Source organism: Poromitra crassiceps (genome assembly GCF_964638095.1).
Source record: "Poromitra crassiceps genome assembly, chromosome: 15".
Taxonomy (NCBI): domain Eukaryota; kingdom Metazoa; phylum Chordata; class Actinopteri; order Beryciformes; family Melamphaidae; genus Poromitra; species Poromitra crassiceps.
Genome location: NC_139634.1, coordinates 22,092,262 through 22,109,797, shown reverse-complemented (window position 1 = coordinate 22,109,797; position 17,536 = coordinate 22,092,262). Strand labels below are relative to the sequence as shown.

The window sequence follows — 17,536 nt, the reverse complement described above, 5'->3', positions numbered from 1 at the left end:
CACTGGCCATCTGCTTTTATTAAATGACATTATAATGACACAAAGTGGGTTGATGACGGGTAAAGCCATCCTTTAACTCTGTGTCCTTACCAGCCTGCAGTAGTTGATCATACATATCGACAGCAGCTGTAACTTTCCTCAAGCTGATTCTCTCCTTCAGCGCCTCCTCGCTTATCTCCTCAAGACGCAGCGACACACTCTCCGGCATCAGACACTATACACACACACACACACACACACACACACACACACACGTTGCTGTTGTTTACAGTATGAACAGTATCACCCCCACTAACAATCTGGGAACCCAGAGTCTATCAGTCTAATGACTGGGGGATGTAACAATATTCCGTTTTATGATTATGGTACCTTAAGCATTCCCTATAATAGAGCTCAACAGTGACCGCCCACTTTTTCCCAGCTCCCGCTCTGTCTATGTCTATGAATTCCCCATTCATAGACATTTAGAAAAATCCTGCTAGAACAAGTTTAAAGGCTGAAACCAAGGCAACCAGCCACCTACTGAATCGTGAGTGACCATACAACATTTCACTTGGAGCAAAAATAGGACTGATATTCCTGAGTTTCCGGTGTCGAGTGGATGTCTGCACCAAGACCTCCGTGCGCCACCGTCATCGTTTACAGTCCAACTGACGTGAGAATGGAGTTGGAGTTGATTGATCGATACCTTTTGTAGTATAGGTGTTTTAGTTCCAGACCAAATCTTAGCCAGAGAGTGGTCATGGAATTGAGGTTATAGCGTCGGTTATCAGATACTGTGATTTCCTTCTCACGTCATTAAATTCACCATTGATTAGTATCACTGTAATCCTTGACCATGAAAACATAGGGATAGACATCACCTTTTCTGTGTTATCATGTGTGGTTCAGGAGATATGATGCAAACTACATAATTCACTTATGGCGAAATTAAAATGGCCACCACGAGGCATTTTTGTGATGGCTTAATTTCTGAAGATTTACGGGGCCCCAAACTATATGCCTACCAAATTTCATGCTTTTATGAAAAAGTGAACATGATTTTCACATATCATCTGGACTAATACACAGAAATCAGGGTTTTGTCATTTATATGGGAGTAGGTTTTTTACAGAGTGATAACTATCAATAAGCTACCAGATTGGCAGGGTTATCATACCAAAATATAAACTACAGACATGTAGGAAGACAAAAATACAAAAATTGTGCGGCCCCCTTAGGTGGTACCGATTTCACCATTGGCCCATGGGCTAATTGCATTGTATCCTTCTCAAAACACCACTGAATTCACCATTAACTATTCATGTGAACAGTTGATGATGTTGTATATGGTGTCATTGTAATCCTTGACCATGAAAACATAGGGGTAGACATCACATTTTCTTTGTTATCATGTGTGGTTCAGGAGATATGATGAAATCAGGGTTTTGTCATTTATATGGGAGTAGGTTTGTTTACAGAGTGATAACTATCCTTAAGCTACCAAATCGGCAGGGCTATCATACCAAAATATAAACTAGAGACATGTAGGAAGACAAAAATGACAAAATTGGACGGTCACCTCATGTGATATGTCAAAATTTCAGCATTGGCCCATGGACTAAATATGGGCCGTCTGTCCCAGAGTCTATCGTCAGACTGATAAGATTGTCCCACTACTACTGGCTCTGTTCATGCAAAATGTGAGTGATCCTTTTAAAGGACAGTAAATGGCTGCTAAACATGAGTTTTACATGGAGTGTGACTGTGTGTCTCACTGGTATATGTGGCTCAGCAAAGTCTTTGGTGAAGAACTTTGGATTGTCGTTGATAAAGTATTGGGCTGCAGATCTGCCGGACTCCTGAGAGAGAGAGTAGAGCTTCTGTGGAGCACAGAGAGACAAAGACATATTGGTGAAAAACAGAGATTTACATGATAGGAATAGCACTGTTTGCTGTGATTATCGGTACACTGGTGATCGAGCTAAGTACAGGACGTGCTGCACTGAGTACTGTTCCTGTTTTTTTACTCTTTGCACTTTCTTATTGTTTTATGTTGTTACTGCCGCTGTTGTGTTTGACTACATCTTGATTTATGCTCATTATATAGGCTATATAAATAACAGGTGACAGAAAGAAAGAAAGAAAGAAAGAAAGAAAGAAAGAAAGAAAGAAAGAAAGAAAGAAAGAAAGAAAGAAAGAAAGAAAGAAAGAAAGAAAGAAAAGTACTGGAGGGTATGGCTTGATGTGTTTTTGACGTACAAACTCAGCGGAGGTCCTGGGAGAGAGGTAAGGATCATCCTGGAACTGGTAGTGATACGCTGTGGAGTCCTAGCAGGGGCAAGACAGGCAGATCAACAAACAGGTCTATATGCAGACAGACAGACCGGTCCAAAAGATATGAAGGAGCTCTCACCCTGTTGACAGTTGAAGCCAGAGCCTCCAGCACCGCCTCCTTGCTCCTGTTGGATAAGAACTGTCAGTATGTGATCAGACTGCTTGTTGAGATGCATTAACATTTCACATGAAAGGGATATGGGTACATGCCATGTTTTCTTCCTGGGAATGACAATAGCCTCTGAAGAATCTGTAATAAACAGAAAAGACAGGTATCATAATCTGTATAAATGCCTCTGACTAACTGTCTTCTGTTATAAGGTGACTCAGTCAGGTAGAAGTAACAAAGTTAGCTTCAGTGTCAAATAAATCCCTCAACTTCACCCAGAATACCTTTTCCAACTGTGGCAGATTGTTGTAGCACAGCTGGAGTCCAACTGAAAGTCCTGTAAAAAAACAGAAAAGGACAAATCACTTAAAGTACAAATTACAAAAGACAATGTGCTTCATTGCATGCATAGAATGGCCGGATACTTTGTAGAAGTTTATGTAAAGTGCTGTCAATAATATAGCCTACTGCAGAACATACCACGTGAAAGCATATAAACACCAACCGGACTGATACTGTTATCGCCTCTTCTGAAGTCAGGGACAACTATTTAAAAACACTTACTGACAGTTTACCTATTAATTAATTGATTAATTAATTGGATACAGGCCAAGCCACAGAAAAGAAGAAAGTATAGAGAGGGTGCAATGGGGATGAGGGACTAGCATCCCTCCTAATTCATATTGGATACTAACGTTATGTGACGCTGTTTCGGAGAAGAATGGAGGGACAGCAAAACATATTGGGCTAGGTAAACACAGGTGCAAGCAAAACATTAATGAGGGCACCAGCACTGGAACACCTAAATGGATTGAAAGTTGGAAACCCCCAATGTTTTTGTTGCACCTGTGTTTAGTTTCTACCTGCAATACAGATATGGAATTCTGGAGAAGAAAACAACAACAACAACAACAACAACAACAACAACAACACTTCAGATTTGGGTCAGAGATACAAAATCAATCAAATCGGGTGTAGGGGTGCTTGATGTGAAAAAGGTTGGGAACCACTGGACAGTGATGACCTCTTGTCAGGAGATGCTAGCGGCAGTTGTCACACGCACGCTGCACGCAGCAAACATAAATCTTGGAAAATACAGTCTCATAAATACTATTATGGTTTAAAACTAACATATAACGGACTTTTTACCTGTGTGCCCATAACTGCTCGATGTTATTTAGCAGAAAACGACTGTTCTTGTGGATGTAACGCCCTACGTGACCACCGGGCGCCGCCATGTTGGAAACAAACCGCAAAGGCTTCTGGGAGGAGGGACAATCCATGTCGGCTAAAATGGGGGGGGAGAAATGGCACTGGTTTGTATTTGAAGAAATACAACGCTTTTAGCGTACTTTTATAGCGAGATAATAGTAATGATATTTACATATAGGTTACGCGAGTTTGAAAGTAAATGTGAAATAAATTGTGAAATTAGTGAAGTCAGCTGTATGCATCCTACCCCTCTATACTGAGGGTTGTGGTTTAGTCTGAAGCTCCCACGTGCGAGCAGCCGAGCAGCAGCAACTTTCCCAGTTCGTTTCGCACGTGTGGTTTACTGACATGACTTTACAGCGATAAACACAGGGTGGATATTTGTCCAAAATGCTGTTTGGAAAAGACGTGCCATGGCGGCGTGTGGAGGGCATGTCGTTTGGCATATACTCCGCAGAGGAGATAAGGTGAGGGAGAGCTAGCTACAGTAGCTGGATGGCTAAAAGCTAAACACGAGTTCAAAACATCACGTCTGGTCATGGCGGACCATCTTAAAATATCTTACGGTATACTGTTGACAAGTTCATTTCCCCTATTGCCTGTTGCTGAGGCAGTGGTTTTCAAATCCTTTTTCTTGAGAACCAGTTTCAACATAGTTTCAACACCCTTCTTTTGGGCCGAACCTGATTTTTCATGCATGTTGTAAAATTATGTTTCTCATAGTTATGGCATCATGGCATGTCCAATAGACATGGGAAGTCATTCTCTAACATTTTAACATTATACTGCTAAGGTTACTGAGTTTGTAAATTCAACATTTTAACAACAATAATACTGATAACCGTGATATGCCATTCAGCCTAAAAATACCCAGATACAATTTTTCTTCTATCAAATAAATTACATTTGGGTATTTGCTTAAATTATTTTGGTTGAGGTCTTAAAAAGTCCTAAAACGCATTCAATTTGACTTTGGAAATGGTGCAAGAACCCTGTACCTGCCATGCTTGGTGTGTTTACATTTTTTTAGGCGCTTCTAGTGTTGCATTTAATGACCTCACTGATGCTATGATGAATTCTAGGCAGCCCCCTCTGAAAAGTTTGCAGACTTAGATAGAGATAGATATAGTACTTTATTAATCCCCTGGGGAAAATTCTTGTGTTACAGCAGAAGCCAATGTCAGTACATCTCAGTAAAAACACACAAGAGAAAGAGCCAATGTCAAAAATATGTCAGACATAGAAACCATGTCAGAAACATGTCAAGGAAGCACAGCATTTAAGTTATCCTATCTACAATAACGTTAAATAAAATAAGATAAGAAATTGCACCTGTAATTTACATCATGTAAGCACACATGTTCTATGTGGCCAAAATGGACATTGTGCAACATCATTATAAAGTGACATACAGATTGTGCAACAGCAATGATGAAATGAGGGTTCACCAGCGTATCTATGGGAGGGGTGTGGAGGAGAGAGGGAGAGGGAGTGAAAGGAGGAGTCTGCTCTCCCTGCATGTACGTGACTTATATTGATATTTACAGGACAGCCCATATTTCTACTTATTATATATGCTAATTGCAGTGGGGACAAAAGACCTCCTGTAACGCTCTTTAGTGCAGGGGAGCTGCCGGAGCCTCTGACTGAACACACTCTGTTGTCCAGTCAGTAGGTCGTGTGGGGGGTGTGTCACATTGTCCATTATTTTGAGCACTTTCTCCAGCATCCTCCTCTCCACCACCACCTCCAGGGGCTCCAGAGTAGTTCCCAGCACAGAGCCAGCTCTCTTTATCAGTTTGTTCAGTTTCTTGGAGTCTCTGGCTCTGATACTGCTGCCCCAACTGATGGCTGCGAAGAGGATGGCACTTGCCACAACAGACTGGCAGCGTAGCAAAAAGCTGCATGGAAGTTCACATCGGAGCCGTGATAGAATGCCTGAGTAACAAGCACCTCCTCTCCTCTGCAGGAAGCTGAGTGTGAAGGCCATCACCAACTTCAGGTTCCTTGACGCTGTTGGGAATGTTGCTCCTAATGGCCTGTACGACCTGGCCCTGGGGCCAGCTGACAACAAGGAGGTAAAGCTCCATTTCATTTATAGAGAGCCAAAGTAACTGCCCAGTGCCCACACTTCCTGCTTCAGCTACGAACCAGCCCCGGGAAAAAAAGAAACAATGGTGGTGAACGCCGCGAGACAATACTTTTTTGAGCCCGATAGCCTGTATATTTCTCTATCCCTCCATGCTGCGTGTTGCAGGTGCAGTCACTCAGGCCGTGAACACACACATACAGCCTGTATATTTATCTATCCCTCCATGCTGTGTGTTGCAGGTGCAGTCACTCAGGACGTGAACACACACATACAGCCTGTATATTTATCTATCCCTCCATGCTGTGTTTTGCAGGTGCAGTCACTCAGGACGTGAACACACACATACAGCCTGTATATTTCTCTATCCGTCCATGCTGCATGTTGCAGGTGCAGTCACTCAGTCAGGACGTGAACACACACATACAGCCTGTATATTTCTCTATCCCTCCATGCTGTGTGTTGCAGGTGCAGTCACTCAGGACGTGAACACACACATACAGCCTGTATATTTCTCTATCCGTCCATGCTGCGTGTTGCAGGTGCAGTCACTCAGGACGTGAACACACACATACAGCCTGTATATTTCTCTATCCCTCCATGCTGTGTGTTGCAGGTGCAGTCACTCAGGACGTGAACACACACATACAGCCAGTATATTTCTCTATCCCTCCATGCTGCATGTTGCAGGTGCCGTCAGGACTTGAACACAACATAGCCTGTATATTAACACGTGCTATTAGGTGTATTTGTTCATGCCACTCTTTATTATGGTTCATCCAGGTGTGTTCAACCTGCTGCCAGGACTTCAACAACTGTCCTGGACACATGGGACATGTGGAGTTACCGCTACCTGTATACAACCCAATGTTCTTTGATGTAAGTATGAACACACACACACACACACACACACACACACATACACACACACACACATACACTCACTCACTCACTCACTCACACACACACACACTGCCCCATTTAACTCATTGAGTGCCAGCCACTTTTGGAGAACGGACGCTCCCAGTGCCAGAGTTTCAGAGCGTTTTCAGTGATTTCTCGAGGCCCACAGAATATTGTGTGATATTACTATGTAAACACCGAACACGCACAAAGAACGACGAGACTCTCTTCTATCATCTGCAAAAAAAGTTTATTGATACCATTTTCCGTTCTTTAGTTATGAGCCGGAGAAGATAGGCTGTTTTGAGCAAAAAGTCAGGTTTCAAATTATAAGCTGAGATATTCAGCCTTTTGTGAAATGAAGCATTTCAAGCACATTCACTGACTCTAGCTAATATTTTCTGATGTAGTGACGTGGTGTAGTTGTGTGGTGCCTGCGTGCCCCACCCCCCTCTCCCCCCCTCAGCTGCAAACTCCTCCCCACACAAACACACAGCCTACACGCACCCAGTCTATTTTCGGAGCGCTTCGTTTTTGTGCGCCGGGCGGCTCCCAGCGCAACACGGAAATGCCAAACCGGACTGCAGGGAAAGGTTTGGCCCTTCGGTGTCGGGTGCTGCCTTTCTGGCGGGTAATCGTGTGGAGAAACTATATGCAGACAGACAGGCAGAGGAGCTCAGTTGTGGGCGCGGATTGACTGTGGTTCGCAGACAACGTCAGCTGCAGACAGAGCAATCTATATGGCTCTGGCTGCAGCATGCATCGGTTTCTCTTTGATCACGGCTTTTTCCTCCTGTTTTCCGGACCTTTCTGTAATCTGGAGAGCACTGTCGCCACCTAATGAGTCCGTAAAATAGGTTATACACCTTCAATAGCTCCCATATTTGTACAGGAGATGCCTGAGGCTTTGATCCACGTCCCACCGTTAAAAAACGCAATTGACGAACATACTCGTCCTTGGCACTCTACGTTACTAAACGAAATGACGAACATACTCGTCCATGGCACTCAATGAGTTAATACGGGCAATGATCGATCGAAGTGTTGTATTTGACTTGTTGCCCCTTGATGAAACCCGGGGAGGACTTCTTATAGGTATTAACTTGACAACATAAACATTCTGCCGCTAGCTTACTTCCTGTTTCAGTGTTTTCTAATACCATAGCTGACAGGAAATAAGCTAGCTTTCAAACTGTTCCCTCCTAGCAACACAATTCCCTGAAAACCATCTATAGTTATAGATAGGAAAATGAGGGCTGAATGATTTGGGCAAATATCTAATTGTGATTTTTCTGACAGATAATATTGTGATTTGATTTGCAATATAGTTTATCTTCAGTTTAATAGTGCTGAGCGATATCCACACACAATTTAGTTTTTAATTTTAATTATTTGACAGAATATTGCAATTGTGATTTAAAATGATTTATATCATCACCCTTTTTTTCCTTGTTTTCATTTTGCTTATGAAAACAATAGATGCCAGTGTGCGGGATTTACTGAGTTTGAGCCTGAGGAAAGTTTTTCACCAATATTGAACTTGATCCATGGAACAAAGATGACCTGCAGCACTAAAATAACTTCTTTAGAAGTCCATTTTGGACTTACACAATTAATTGCAGCCGCTGTGATTTGAAAATTTCAGAAGTTGGGCATCTGGGTAGTGTAGAGGTAAAAGCACTCGCCTACCACTGCAGAGACCTGGTTTTAATTCCTGGCAGTGGTACTTCCGGCTTGGTCAGACATTCTTGGAGACACAATTGGCCATGTCTGCGGGTGGGAAGCAGAGCCAGGGTTACTACACTAATGCCTCCTCTGGTCGGTTGGGGCGCCTGTTCGGGGGGAGGGGAACCAGGGGGAAGAGCGTGATCCTCCCCCGTGCATACGTCATGCTGGTGAAACTCCTCGCTGTCAGGTGAAAAATAATTGTAGCTGGTGACTGCACATGTATCGGAGGAAGCATCTGCTAGTCTACGGCTCTCCCCAGAAAACGGGACAAAAAAACAAACAAAAATGGCAGAAGTTCATATTGCTCAATTATCAGATTAATTGTTCAGCTCTAAGAAAAATTACGTTTGACTTTTCCTTATATTAAATTCTATTCTCTTCTCTTTTCCCCCACCTCTTCTTCCTCTCCTGCTCTCCTAACCCTCCTCCTGTGCCCTGCTCTCCTCCCCTCCATCAGAAGCTGTACCTGTTGGTGCGCGGCTCGTGTCTCAGGTGTCATCAACTGACGTGTCCGCGAGGCACCTTGCACCTCCTGCTCAGCCAGCTCAAGCTGCTGGAGCATGGAGCCATGCCCCAGGTCTACACAGCCCAACAGGTCCTCAGCTCGGTGGGTGGACTACCAGCGTTCCCACAGCTCTTTTCAAACCTTGAAAGTTTTGAATTTGAGAAAACCGTTATTAGAGAAGAGAACAGGCCAGCACACTCAATGTCCTTTCACTAATTTAATTCTCATCTGGGCACAGCAGCAACGGATGTTCTCCTCCTGGATGTTTTCTCTTTACCACATATTCAGAGAACGGGGTTCATTTCCCCTCGTTTGAGGTTTTGACACGTCTGGCCCCTTTTTAATCACGTCAAGTTGTTGCGCCTCTTCTTCACCAACCCTTAATTGCATAACGGTAGTGGATGGAAATGTGCACAATTTCGCATTCACTTTTGCCGACCTTCTGAAAATCCTGTTCAAATTTGCAATACTTTTGGATGGAAACCCAACTTCTATTCATCTGGAAATTCAAGCCAGCAGCCGTCACAAACACACGTCTGTAGTTCTCTAACAGGCTTTTCCCACCACAACATTTTATTTTGTACACAGCATGATACATAGACCAGTTGAGTGGTAGTACACCTGTTTGTTGGTCTATGCCTGTTTATGTTGGTGGTAAATATAACGAGCAGTTATGCTGGATTTTAATTTCAAGGAATAGTTCACCCAAAAATTTAAATTGTGTCATCATTTAGTCAGCCTCATGCCAGTTGAAACACAGCTCTTTCTAACACAGGGAGGTTGAGAGAAAACCAGTCACCATTGACTTCAGTACAGAACTGAAGACAATGGTCTGACAAATGTTAACTAGGCTATGAGGATCGATTATACTTTGTGTAAATATGTGTATTATTTTGTGTGTGTGTGTGTGTGTGTGTGTGTGTGTGTGTTAGTTCCTGGATGAGAATGCCAAAGCCTCTGGAGATGAGATCCAGGAGGTGCTGAAGGTGTTCACAGAGGAAGTCATCAGTACTATGAACACTGGCAAGACCAACAAGCCGGTCAGTACACAAATACACTCACATAGTCACACTAACACATGTAGACGCACACGGTAACTAACACATATAGACACATGTAGACACACACGGTAACTAACACATGTAGACACACACGGTAACTAACACATATAGACACATGCAGACACACACACACACACACACACACACACAGTAACTAACACATATAGACACATGCAGACACACAGTAACTAACACATATAGACACATGCAGACACACAGTAACTAACATATATAGACACATGCATTGCAGACACACAGTAATGTAGCTTTTTTCCCTTGCAGTTTTTTTGGAAGTCTGTTTACAATTTGAATCATTAGTCCCTGACTGGAGACAATTTGTGTGTATGTGTGTGTGTGTGCGCCCGTGCGTGCGTGTGTGTGTGTGTGTGTGTGTGTGTGTGTGTGTGTGTTCTTAGATTAAACACGTGGTGCAGATGAAGAACAGTCTGATAAACGCGTTCTGGAGAAACGACATGAAATCCAGGAAATGCCCCCACTGCAGGTAACATGACAAAAAGATACTGCAAACAGTTTTGCCAAACATTTTGTAGTATTTTCTAACCCAGCGGTTTTCAAACTGTGAGGCTGGCCTCCCCTGGGGGTCGTGAGAGAGCTTCAGGGGAAGCACGACGCGATGGGAAAAAATAAACCAGCTAACTTCAGCTATGCATGCCGTGGTGGAGCAAAACTATCATTATTTAGTACCTATGAGAGAGGAGACAGCATCTGTGTGAGCAGAAAACGGAGGAAGTATGACCCTGATTATTCATTGTTTAGATTTCCATCGTTTGGTCCCGAGGACACTCCCTTGCCCCACAGTGTGTGCTCTGCAAAGAGGTGCTAGCAAATGACAGTATCCCCCACCTCTCCAAAAAGACTATAGAAGGGGTTGTGACTGTCTACATGTTGTCTCAGGGGAGGCTCACTCTGCCACACTTTGAAAACCACTAGTCCATATCTTGGACTTTAAAACCAAGTATGCAGCCTGAAGCAGTAGAAAATGTCTGTGATTGGTACTGTTAATGTGATGGCATGTTATGATTAAAATAAGTGTGTGTGTGTGTGTGCGTGCGTGCGCGCGTGTAGATGCGGGAAGTCTCAAGTGCGTCGGGAACACAACAGTAAGCTGATTATCACCATGCCAGCAGGAATTGGAGACAACACTGATGGTAAATATGGAAAGCATTACTATAATTTAGTTGTGGCGCTGCGCCACAAATGTATCAATGTATGGGAATCACTGGACTGTACAGACTGGACAAACCCTGCCTATATATGGCTGTGGAGCACAGCAGCTGGTGTATTTGGAGCTGATCTGGTTATTTCTCTCCCTGCAGAAGACCTGATGGCTGGAAAGAGAGGCTACCTGACCCCTAGTACTTCCAGAGACCACATCAACACACTATGGGAGAAAGAAGGTACTCTGACGATATGGCTGTCTGCCTGTTTTTTATTATTATCATTATCATTATCATTATTATTATATTATTATTATTATTATGTCCCGCCACCATTGTAAATGGTGTGTAGTAGGATGTTCCGATCTAAAATGATGTCATATTGCTACTTTTTTACTATTGCAATATTCACTTTTCTGTAATTAAAACTGTTTTGAAGTTCTGTAGAAATGAAGATATTTTATTTTTGTCTGTCCTAACTGACTTTCATTCAAGTGGGGATGCAAAATGGTAGAGTGGTGAAAGCAACTCATAACCCTGATCACAGTGTTGGGTTGAGAGAGACAGTAACTTTGAAAGTGTGATGATGATCTTTCTCTTCCTCTGTCTCTTCCAGGTTTCTTCCTGACGTGTCTCTTCTCAGGTCTGGAGGCCAACTCAGAGGTCCAGGAGGCAGAGAGGCCTTTCTATCCTGACCTCTTCTTCCTTGAGCTGCTGGTGGTCCCACCCAGCAGGTACAATATATACGCCCACCATGATGCATTGCACCCAAAATAATCTGCTCCTTATAGTTTATAATGGTGCTTTTGCCCGCCCCCACCCAGGTATCGTCCAATTAATCGGCTGGGTGACCAAATGTTTACCAACGGTCAGACTGTCAACATGCAGGCCGTCATGAAGGACAATGGAATCATCAGCAAACTACTGGCACTCATAGCTGAGGAGAAAATCACTCCGGAAGAAGAGGTCAAACTGTGTGTGTGTGTGTGTGTGTGAGAGATGCACCAGTAGCATCAGGTCCGATATGCTCACGTACTGTACACGTACCCGTAAAACTACTGATGCAAACGCACCCGATACCACTTTAGGGCAACTTGAGGTTAACCTGAAAACAGAAACAGTCTCACAGCTGATAATGCATTGCAGAGAAGCTTGGCTGTTCACACATAGTATGGTTTGCATGGAAAAAGCTTCTGCCTGCCTGGTGCGCTTTTTGTGAGAAGTGTGGACATAGGTCTGGCTAGGCAACACTAGTTCTAACGCCACAGGACGTTAGCTTAGCAGCTGATAGCTGCTAACCAGCTGGTTAGCACTTCTAGCAGACAAAACGGTGTCAACAAGCGATCATTGGGCGATCATTATGTGTTCAAATGTAATCTTGTAAAATGTTGTTTTTGGCGAGAAACTTGAATAAATAATTTGTTATTTGAAAGAGAAATTTGTTCATGTTTCACAGCATTATAAAATAGATATTAGAGATTAAATGAAGTATAATAGTGCCTAGATATTAGAGATTAAATGAAGTATAATTGTGCGTTAAGCATATGTCAGCATGTGGCCCCACTTTTAGCTCTCTCTAAACCCTCATTGCAGATGGATAAACTAAAGAAAAGCACTACAACCCATAATGTTGAAAAGTTCTCTTTGAATTAAACTATTTAAAAGCATAAAAAAAACACATCGGTTGACCGATAATTAAGTACGGTACTCTTATCGGTACTCGGTATCGGCAAGTACCGAAATGTAAGTACTTGTACTTGTTGTACTCAGTCTGAAAAAAGTTGTATCAGTGCATCCCGTGTGTGTGTGACATGAAAGATCGCAAAAGCTCCTGGCTGTCACATGCAGATTGTGTTCTCGTGCTTGTCAAATCCAGTGAGTGTAACATGCCTACCTATCCTCTCTCATCCATTTCAGGCAGAACCAACAGACCAGTCTTTTCTGACCCAGATCCCAGGCCAGACCTTAACAGATAAGCTCTACAACGTTTGGATCCGTCTGCAGAGCCATGTTAACATTGTCTTTGACAGCGATATGGACAAACTGATTCCAGAGAAATACCCCGGAATCAGACAGGTACCCTATATAATATACATACAGGTACAGAATGTGTCACATAACAACATAGAGTAACAGAGATTAACATGTCTATGGTGAAGAGGATGTTGTTTTTCTGTCTTTTCTGCCATGTCAGATCCTGGAGAAGAAGGACGGATTGTTCCGGAAGCACATGATGGGCAAACGAGTGGACTACGCTGCACGATCTGTCATCTGTCCCGACATGTACATAGGCACCAACGAGATAGGAATACCCATGGTACATCTTGTCTATTCCACTGCTTTCCCCCCTTGTTCTGTTTATCTCTACTTGTCAAGGTTCATACCATCATTGAAATCCTTGAAGGTTTATGAATTTGAGAAGAAAAGAAAAAAAATCCATGCCTTTAAAAAAAAACATAGACATACTGTATGTGCTTGAATTTATATGTTTTGTCCAAGAATGAATGAATGAATAAATACATAAATAAATAAATATAATATAGATATTTTAACTTTTTTAACATGTAACACAGCACAGTTGAGAAGTGTTAACACATTCAAGCTGCCTTCTATTCTTCATTGTTGTCTGTGAGCTTCTGTGCGCCTGCTAGTTCTCATGATAAAGATCCTGTTGTAACCGTAATGAACCTTGATCACTCAAACTGTGCCATGTTGGATCTTTGAATTTGAGGGAATTGGCTTGGAATGTCCTTTAAAAGTCGTTGAATTTGGTGTTTGAGAAAGTGGTGGGAACCGGGCCCTGACTGGTACCACTATCAGTTTTTCCAGATCACTAAACAGATTTTCGGAAATGGTCCAACTGAAAATACAAAAACAAGATTGCACAACTCTCTTATCATGTTCAACTAAACTCATATTTACATCTAAACTTCACCCAAGTCTCTTCACCCATCCCTTCTCTTCACCCATCCCTTCTCTTCACCCATCCCTGTGTTGTTGGGTCTTCACCCTTCTCTTTAACCCTGTGTTGGGTCTTCACCCTTCTCTTTAACCCTGTGTTGGGTCTTCACCCATCTCTTTAACCCTGTGTTGGGTCTTGCTGTAGGTGTTTGCCACCAAGCTGACCTACCCCCAGCCCGTCACTCCGTGGAACGTGAAGGAGCTTCGTCGGGCCGTTGTCAACGGGCCCAACGTCCATCCCGGTGCCTCCATGGTGATCAACGAGGACGGCAAGAGAACCATCCTGATGGCTGACAACCCCGTGCAGAGAGAGGCCATTGCGAACACCCTGCTCACACCCTGTGCCGGTTCACACAAGATGCCCATGAAGATAGTAGGTCGGACGGGTTAAAATAATACACCAAGATTGAGATTGGCCCGGTGCACCCAAACCCAAATACTTGGTGAAGCATGACACATAATGGTGAAAAATAGGGTACTGAACCAGCCTTCTCTTATTGGCTGGTCCTCTGTGAGTACAAGAGGTGGTGACATCACAGAGGAAAGCGGCTAGCCAATAAGTGAAAGGGAAAAGAGCCAATCAATGTACCGTAATGTGTTTGTAAAGATTGTGATACCAATGCAATATGATTTAGTAATGTTACCTTTGAACAGACGTTGGTGAGTATAACACGAAAAGTGAAAGTTGACCGGGGTTCTGCCGGTAGAGTGAAAAGGGGCGTGACATAGGAAAGGTAAATTAAACACCTTTTCACATATTCTCCTCTTCTATTCCTCCTCCTGCTCGCCTCTCTCTTCAGGTGAATCGTCACATAAAGAACGGAGATGTTTTGCTATTGAACAGACAGCCAACTCTCCACAGACCCTCCATACAAGCGCACTGTGCCCGCATACTGCCAGGAGAAAAGGTAACATTTCAAATGTAACGTCTGACTTCTTGTCCTAACACCCAGCCTACCCTACATTCAGGTCCAGTGTGACTGCAAACTGCCAGGAGAGAACCAACTCTTTCAATACATTCTGTTGTGTTTTATGTATTGCAATTTCATGATTCCAACTGTAAGGGATACAATGCAGAGTTGTATTTACAGTTATCAGGATATATATCACATTTGATGTTATTGTGATGTTACAGGTATTGAGGCTCCACTACGCTAACTGCAAGGCGTACAACGCTGACTTTGATGGAGACGAGATGAACGCTCACTTTCCTCAGAGTGAGCTGGCCAGAGCAGAGGCTTATACGTTAGTCAGCACTGACCAGCAGTACCTGGTACCCAAGGTACATATGCACGTGCGCATATACGCATGCACGCACGCACACACACACACACACACACACACACACACACACACACACACACAAGGTCATCAGTCATTTGTCTGTCTCTCTCTAGGATGGTAAACCTTTAGCGGGGCTGATCCAGGACCACATGGTGTCGGGCACGAGGATGACGATGCGGAGTTGTTTCTTCACCAGAGACCAGTACACTGAGCTGGTGTACAGAGGGCTGACCGACAGACCAGGCAGAGTTCAACTGCTGCCCCCAGCCATACTCAAACCACACCAGCTATGGACAGGAAAACAGGTATGACTCTATATCCTTAAAGTTGAACTGAACCCCTAAGGGCGTGTGTCCACATAGTGTTTGTCACATGTTTTGGTCCCATTTCACTGGGACCAAAACGTTAAAAAATATGCGGGTTAAAGAAAATCTTTTTTCGATGATGTTTTTTTAAGTTTTGGTCCGAGTGAAATGTTCTATGGTCTCTCCAGATTATAGCGTTAGCTGAACCGTTTGGTTCGACAAAGTAAAACTATTTTATAATCATTTTACGAAATGTCTATGGGGAAATAAATGGTGGATGAAGATCTCTGGTGCTGAAGCAGGAAGTGAAGTGACATTCCACTTTGCCTCACTATAGACAGGAAAGCAGGGAGGCTATGATGACAGAAAATGTCTACATGCAAAGAACATGACTGAGGACTTGTTATGTAATTGTCTTTAATGAAATGTAATTTGGCGTGACTTGCAGGTGGTGTCTACCCTCCTGCTCAATGTAATCCCACAGAAGGCCGTGCCTCTCAACCTGATTGGCAGGTCGAAGATCCCCAGCAAGGCTTGGATTCAAGTCCCACCAAGAGCCGCACCGGGGTACAGTCCTGACAGCATGTGTGACTCCCAGGTGGGTATCGTCACAAGTTATTGTTGGTTAGAATTTTTGGCAAAATTGTTCATCTAAATTGGCCTAATATGTAATATGTATGTTCCCTGTGTGTCATGGCCCAAAGAGACAAATGGCTAATTCATTCATTCATTCAATCAGATTTCTCAGATCTGTCAGAAGAATTGTAGTTATTTATTTTTCATTTATTCTTTACTTTGCAAAAAAGCCCTTCTTTAATGTAATATTTTGTAAGATATTTTCACAAAATTCACAAAATGGCAATATCTTGTCTATCCTTTCCCTTCTCTCTTCTCCTTGCTTCCTAGGTGGTGATTCGTCAGGGCGAGCTGTTAATGGGTGTGTTGGACAAAGCTCATTACGGCTCGTCAGCCTACGGGCTGGTGCACTGCTGTTACGAGCTGTACGGAGGGGGGACCAGTGGCAAACTGTTGAGCTGTCTGGCCCGACTCTTCACTGCCTACCTGCAGCTCTACAAAGGCTTTACCCTGGGTAACATCCCACATACACATACACTCACTTTTAAGAGCATGGTGCAGGTTACATTTTTTAAGGAATTTACATTTTGGGCTCATGATTAGTACAAAAATACCCCCCAAAACATTTTTTTTTATAGACCCCCCAGGGCAGATATATGCAGAAGAATGTGGCATTCTAAATGGGTGTTAAACACCTGTGACATCACTTGTTGCTGGATGTTCTGCTGGGCCTGACATCACAAGAGGCAGTTCCATTTCATTCCAGAAATTTCATTTCTTTACACAAGGCCTTTGAAATATGATAAATCTCTGCAAAAACCCAGTGCACAAGTCTGATGAGTGCTATGATGCTAATTTAGCTGTTTGCGACATGATGTGTTATGACTTTATGTGTGTAAATATTGTGTGTGTGTGTAGGTGTTGAGGACATCCTGGTGAAACCGGGGGCCAACAGACAGAGGAAAAAGCTCATTATGGAGTCACTAAACTGCGGCACCAAGGTGAGTTTTAGCACCAGCCTGTCCCATTGGGATGAACAGTCTAGAGCAATGGTACTCAACCTTGCCCTACTCAGGAGCCACACTAACAAAAAACAAACTTTGCAAGAGCCACAATCCCCCAAAACGTCGCTTTCCTCCCATTATTTTATTAGATTTTTATGCCTCCGCCGGCGATAGCCAGGAGGTTCAATGCGACACACCCACACAATCCTAGATGGAGACAGAGCAGAGATTTTTGCTTGTTTCTCCATGACTTTCAAACCTGAATGTATATACTTTGCGACGTTCATCATCATTCAGATTTGGCT

The 17,536-nt window shown here is 43.3% G+C and overlaps 2 protein-coding genes across 2 annotated transcripts in view; one reads left to right on the top strand and one right to left on the bottom strand.

The window, feature by feature from the left end:
• ptcd3 (pentatricopeptide repeat domain 3) overlaps positions 1–3,663 on the bottom strand; it is a gene marked incomplete at its 5' end in the record, with an annotated part of 16,396 nt that extends 12,733 nt beyond the window's left edge. The window contains 7 exons of the mRNA XM_083652363.1: positions 91–214; positions 1,758–1,862; positions 2,242–2,310; positions 2,396–2,441; positions 2,527–2,566; positions 2,710–2,762; positions 3,575–3,663. Coding sequence (XP_083508489.1) covers positions 91–214; positions 1,758–1,862; positions 2,242–2,310; positions 2,396–2,441; positions 2,527–2,566; positions 2,710–2,762; positions 3,575–3,663 — 526 coding nt within the window. The remainder of the gene's footprint in view (positions 1–90; positions 215–1,757; positions 1,863–2,241; positions 2,311–2,395; positions 2,442–2,526; positions 2,567–2,709; positions 2,763–3,574) is intronic.
• A 311-nt stretch (positions 3,664–3,974) lies between these two features.
• Positions 3,975–17,536, top strand: part of polr1a (RNA polymerase I subunit A) — a 55,393-nt gene continuing 41,831 nt past the window's right edge. Inside the window, exons 1-19 of the mRNA XM_083652360.1 lie at positions 3,975–4,104; positions 5,607–5,715; positions 6,510–6,605; positions 8,815–8,964; positions 9,795–9,902; positions 10,340–10,425; positions 11,010–11,092; positions 11,261–11,341; positions 11,718–11,835; positions 11,926–12,067; positions 13,019–13,177; positions 13,296–13,418; positions 14,208–14,435; positions 14,863–14,970; positions 15,198–15,344; positions 15,460–15,651; positions 16,100–16,249; positions 16,558–16,741; positions 17,146–17,228. Of these exons, the coding sequence (XP_083508486.1) occupies positions 4,028–4,104; positions 5,607–5,715; positions 6,510–6,605; positions 8,815–8,964; positions 9,795–9,902; positions 10,340–10,425; positions 11,010–11,092; positions 11,261–11,341; positions 11,718–11,835; positions 11,926–12,067; positions 13,019–13,177; positions 13,296–13,418; positions 14,208–14,435; positions 14,863–14,970; positions 15,198–15,344; positions 15,460–15,651; positions 16,100–16,249; positions 16,558–16,741; positions 17,146–17,228 (2,424 nt within the window). The 5' untranslated portion in view covers positions 3,975–4,027. The remainder of the gene's footprint in view (positions 4,105–5,606; positions 5,716–6,509; positions 6,606–8,814; positions 8,965–9,794; positions 9,903–10,339; positions 10,426–11,009; positions 11,093–11,260; positions 11,342–11,717; positions 11,836–11,925; positions 12,068–13,018; positions 13,178–13,295; positions 13,419–14,207; positions 14,436–14,862; positions 14,971–15,197; positions 15,345–15,459; positions 15,652–16,099; positions 16,250–16,557; positions 16,742–17,145; positions 17,229–17,536) is intronic.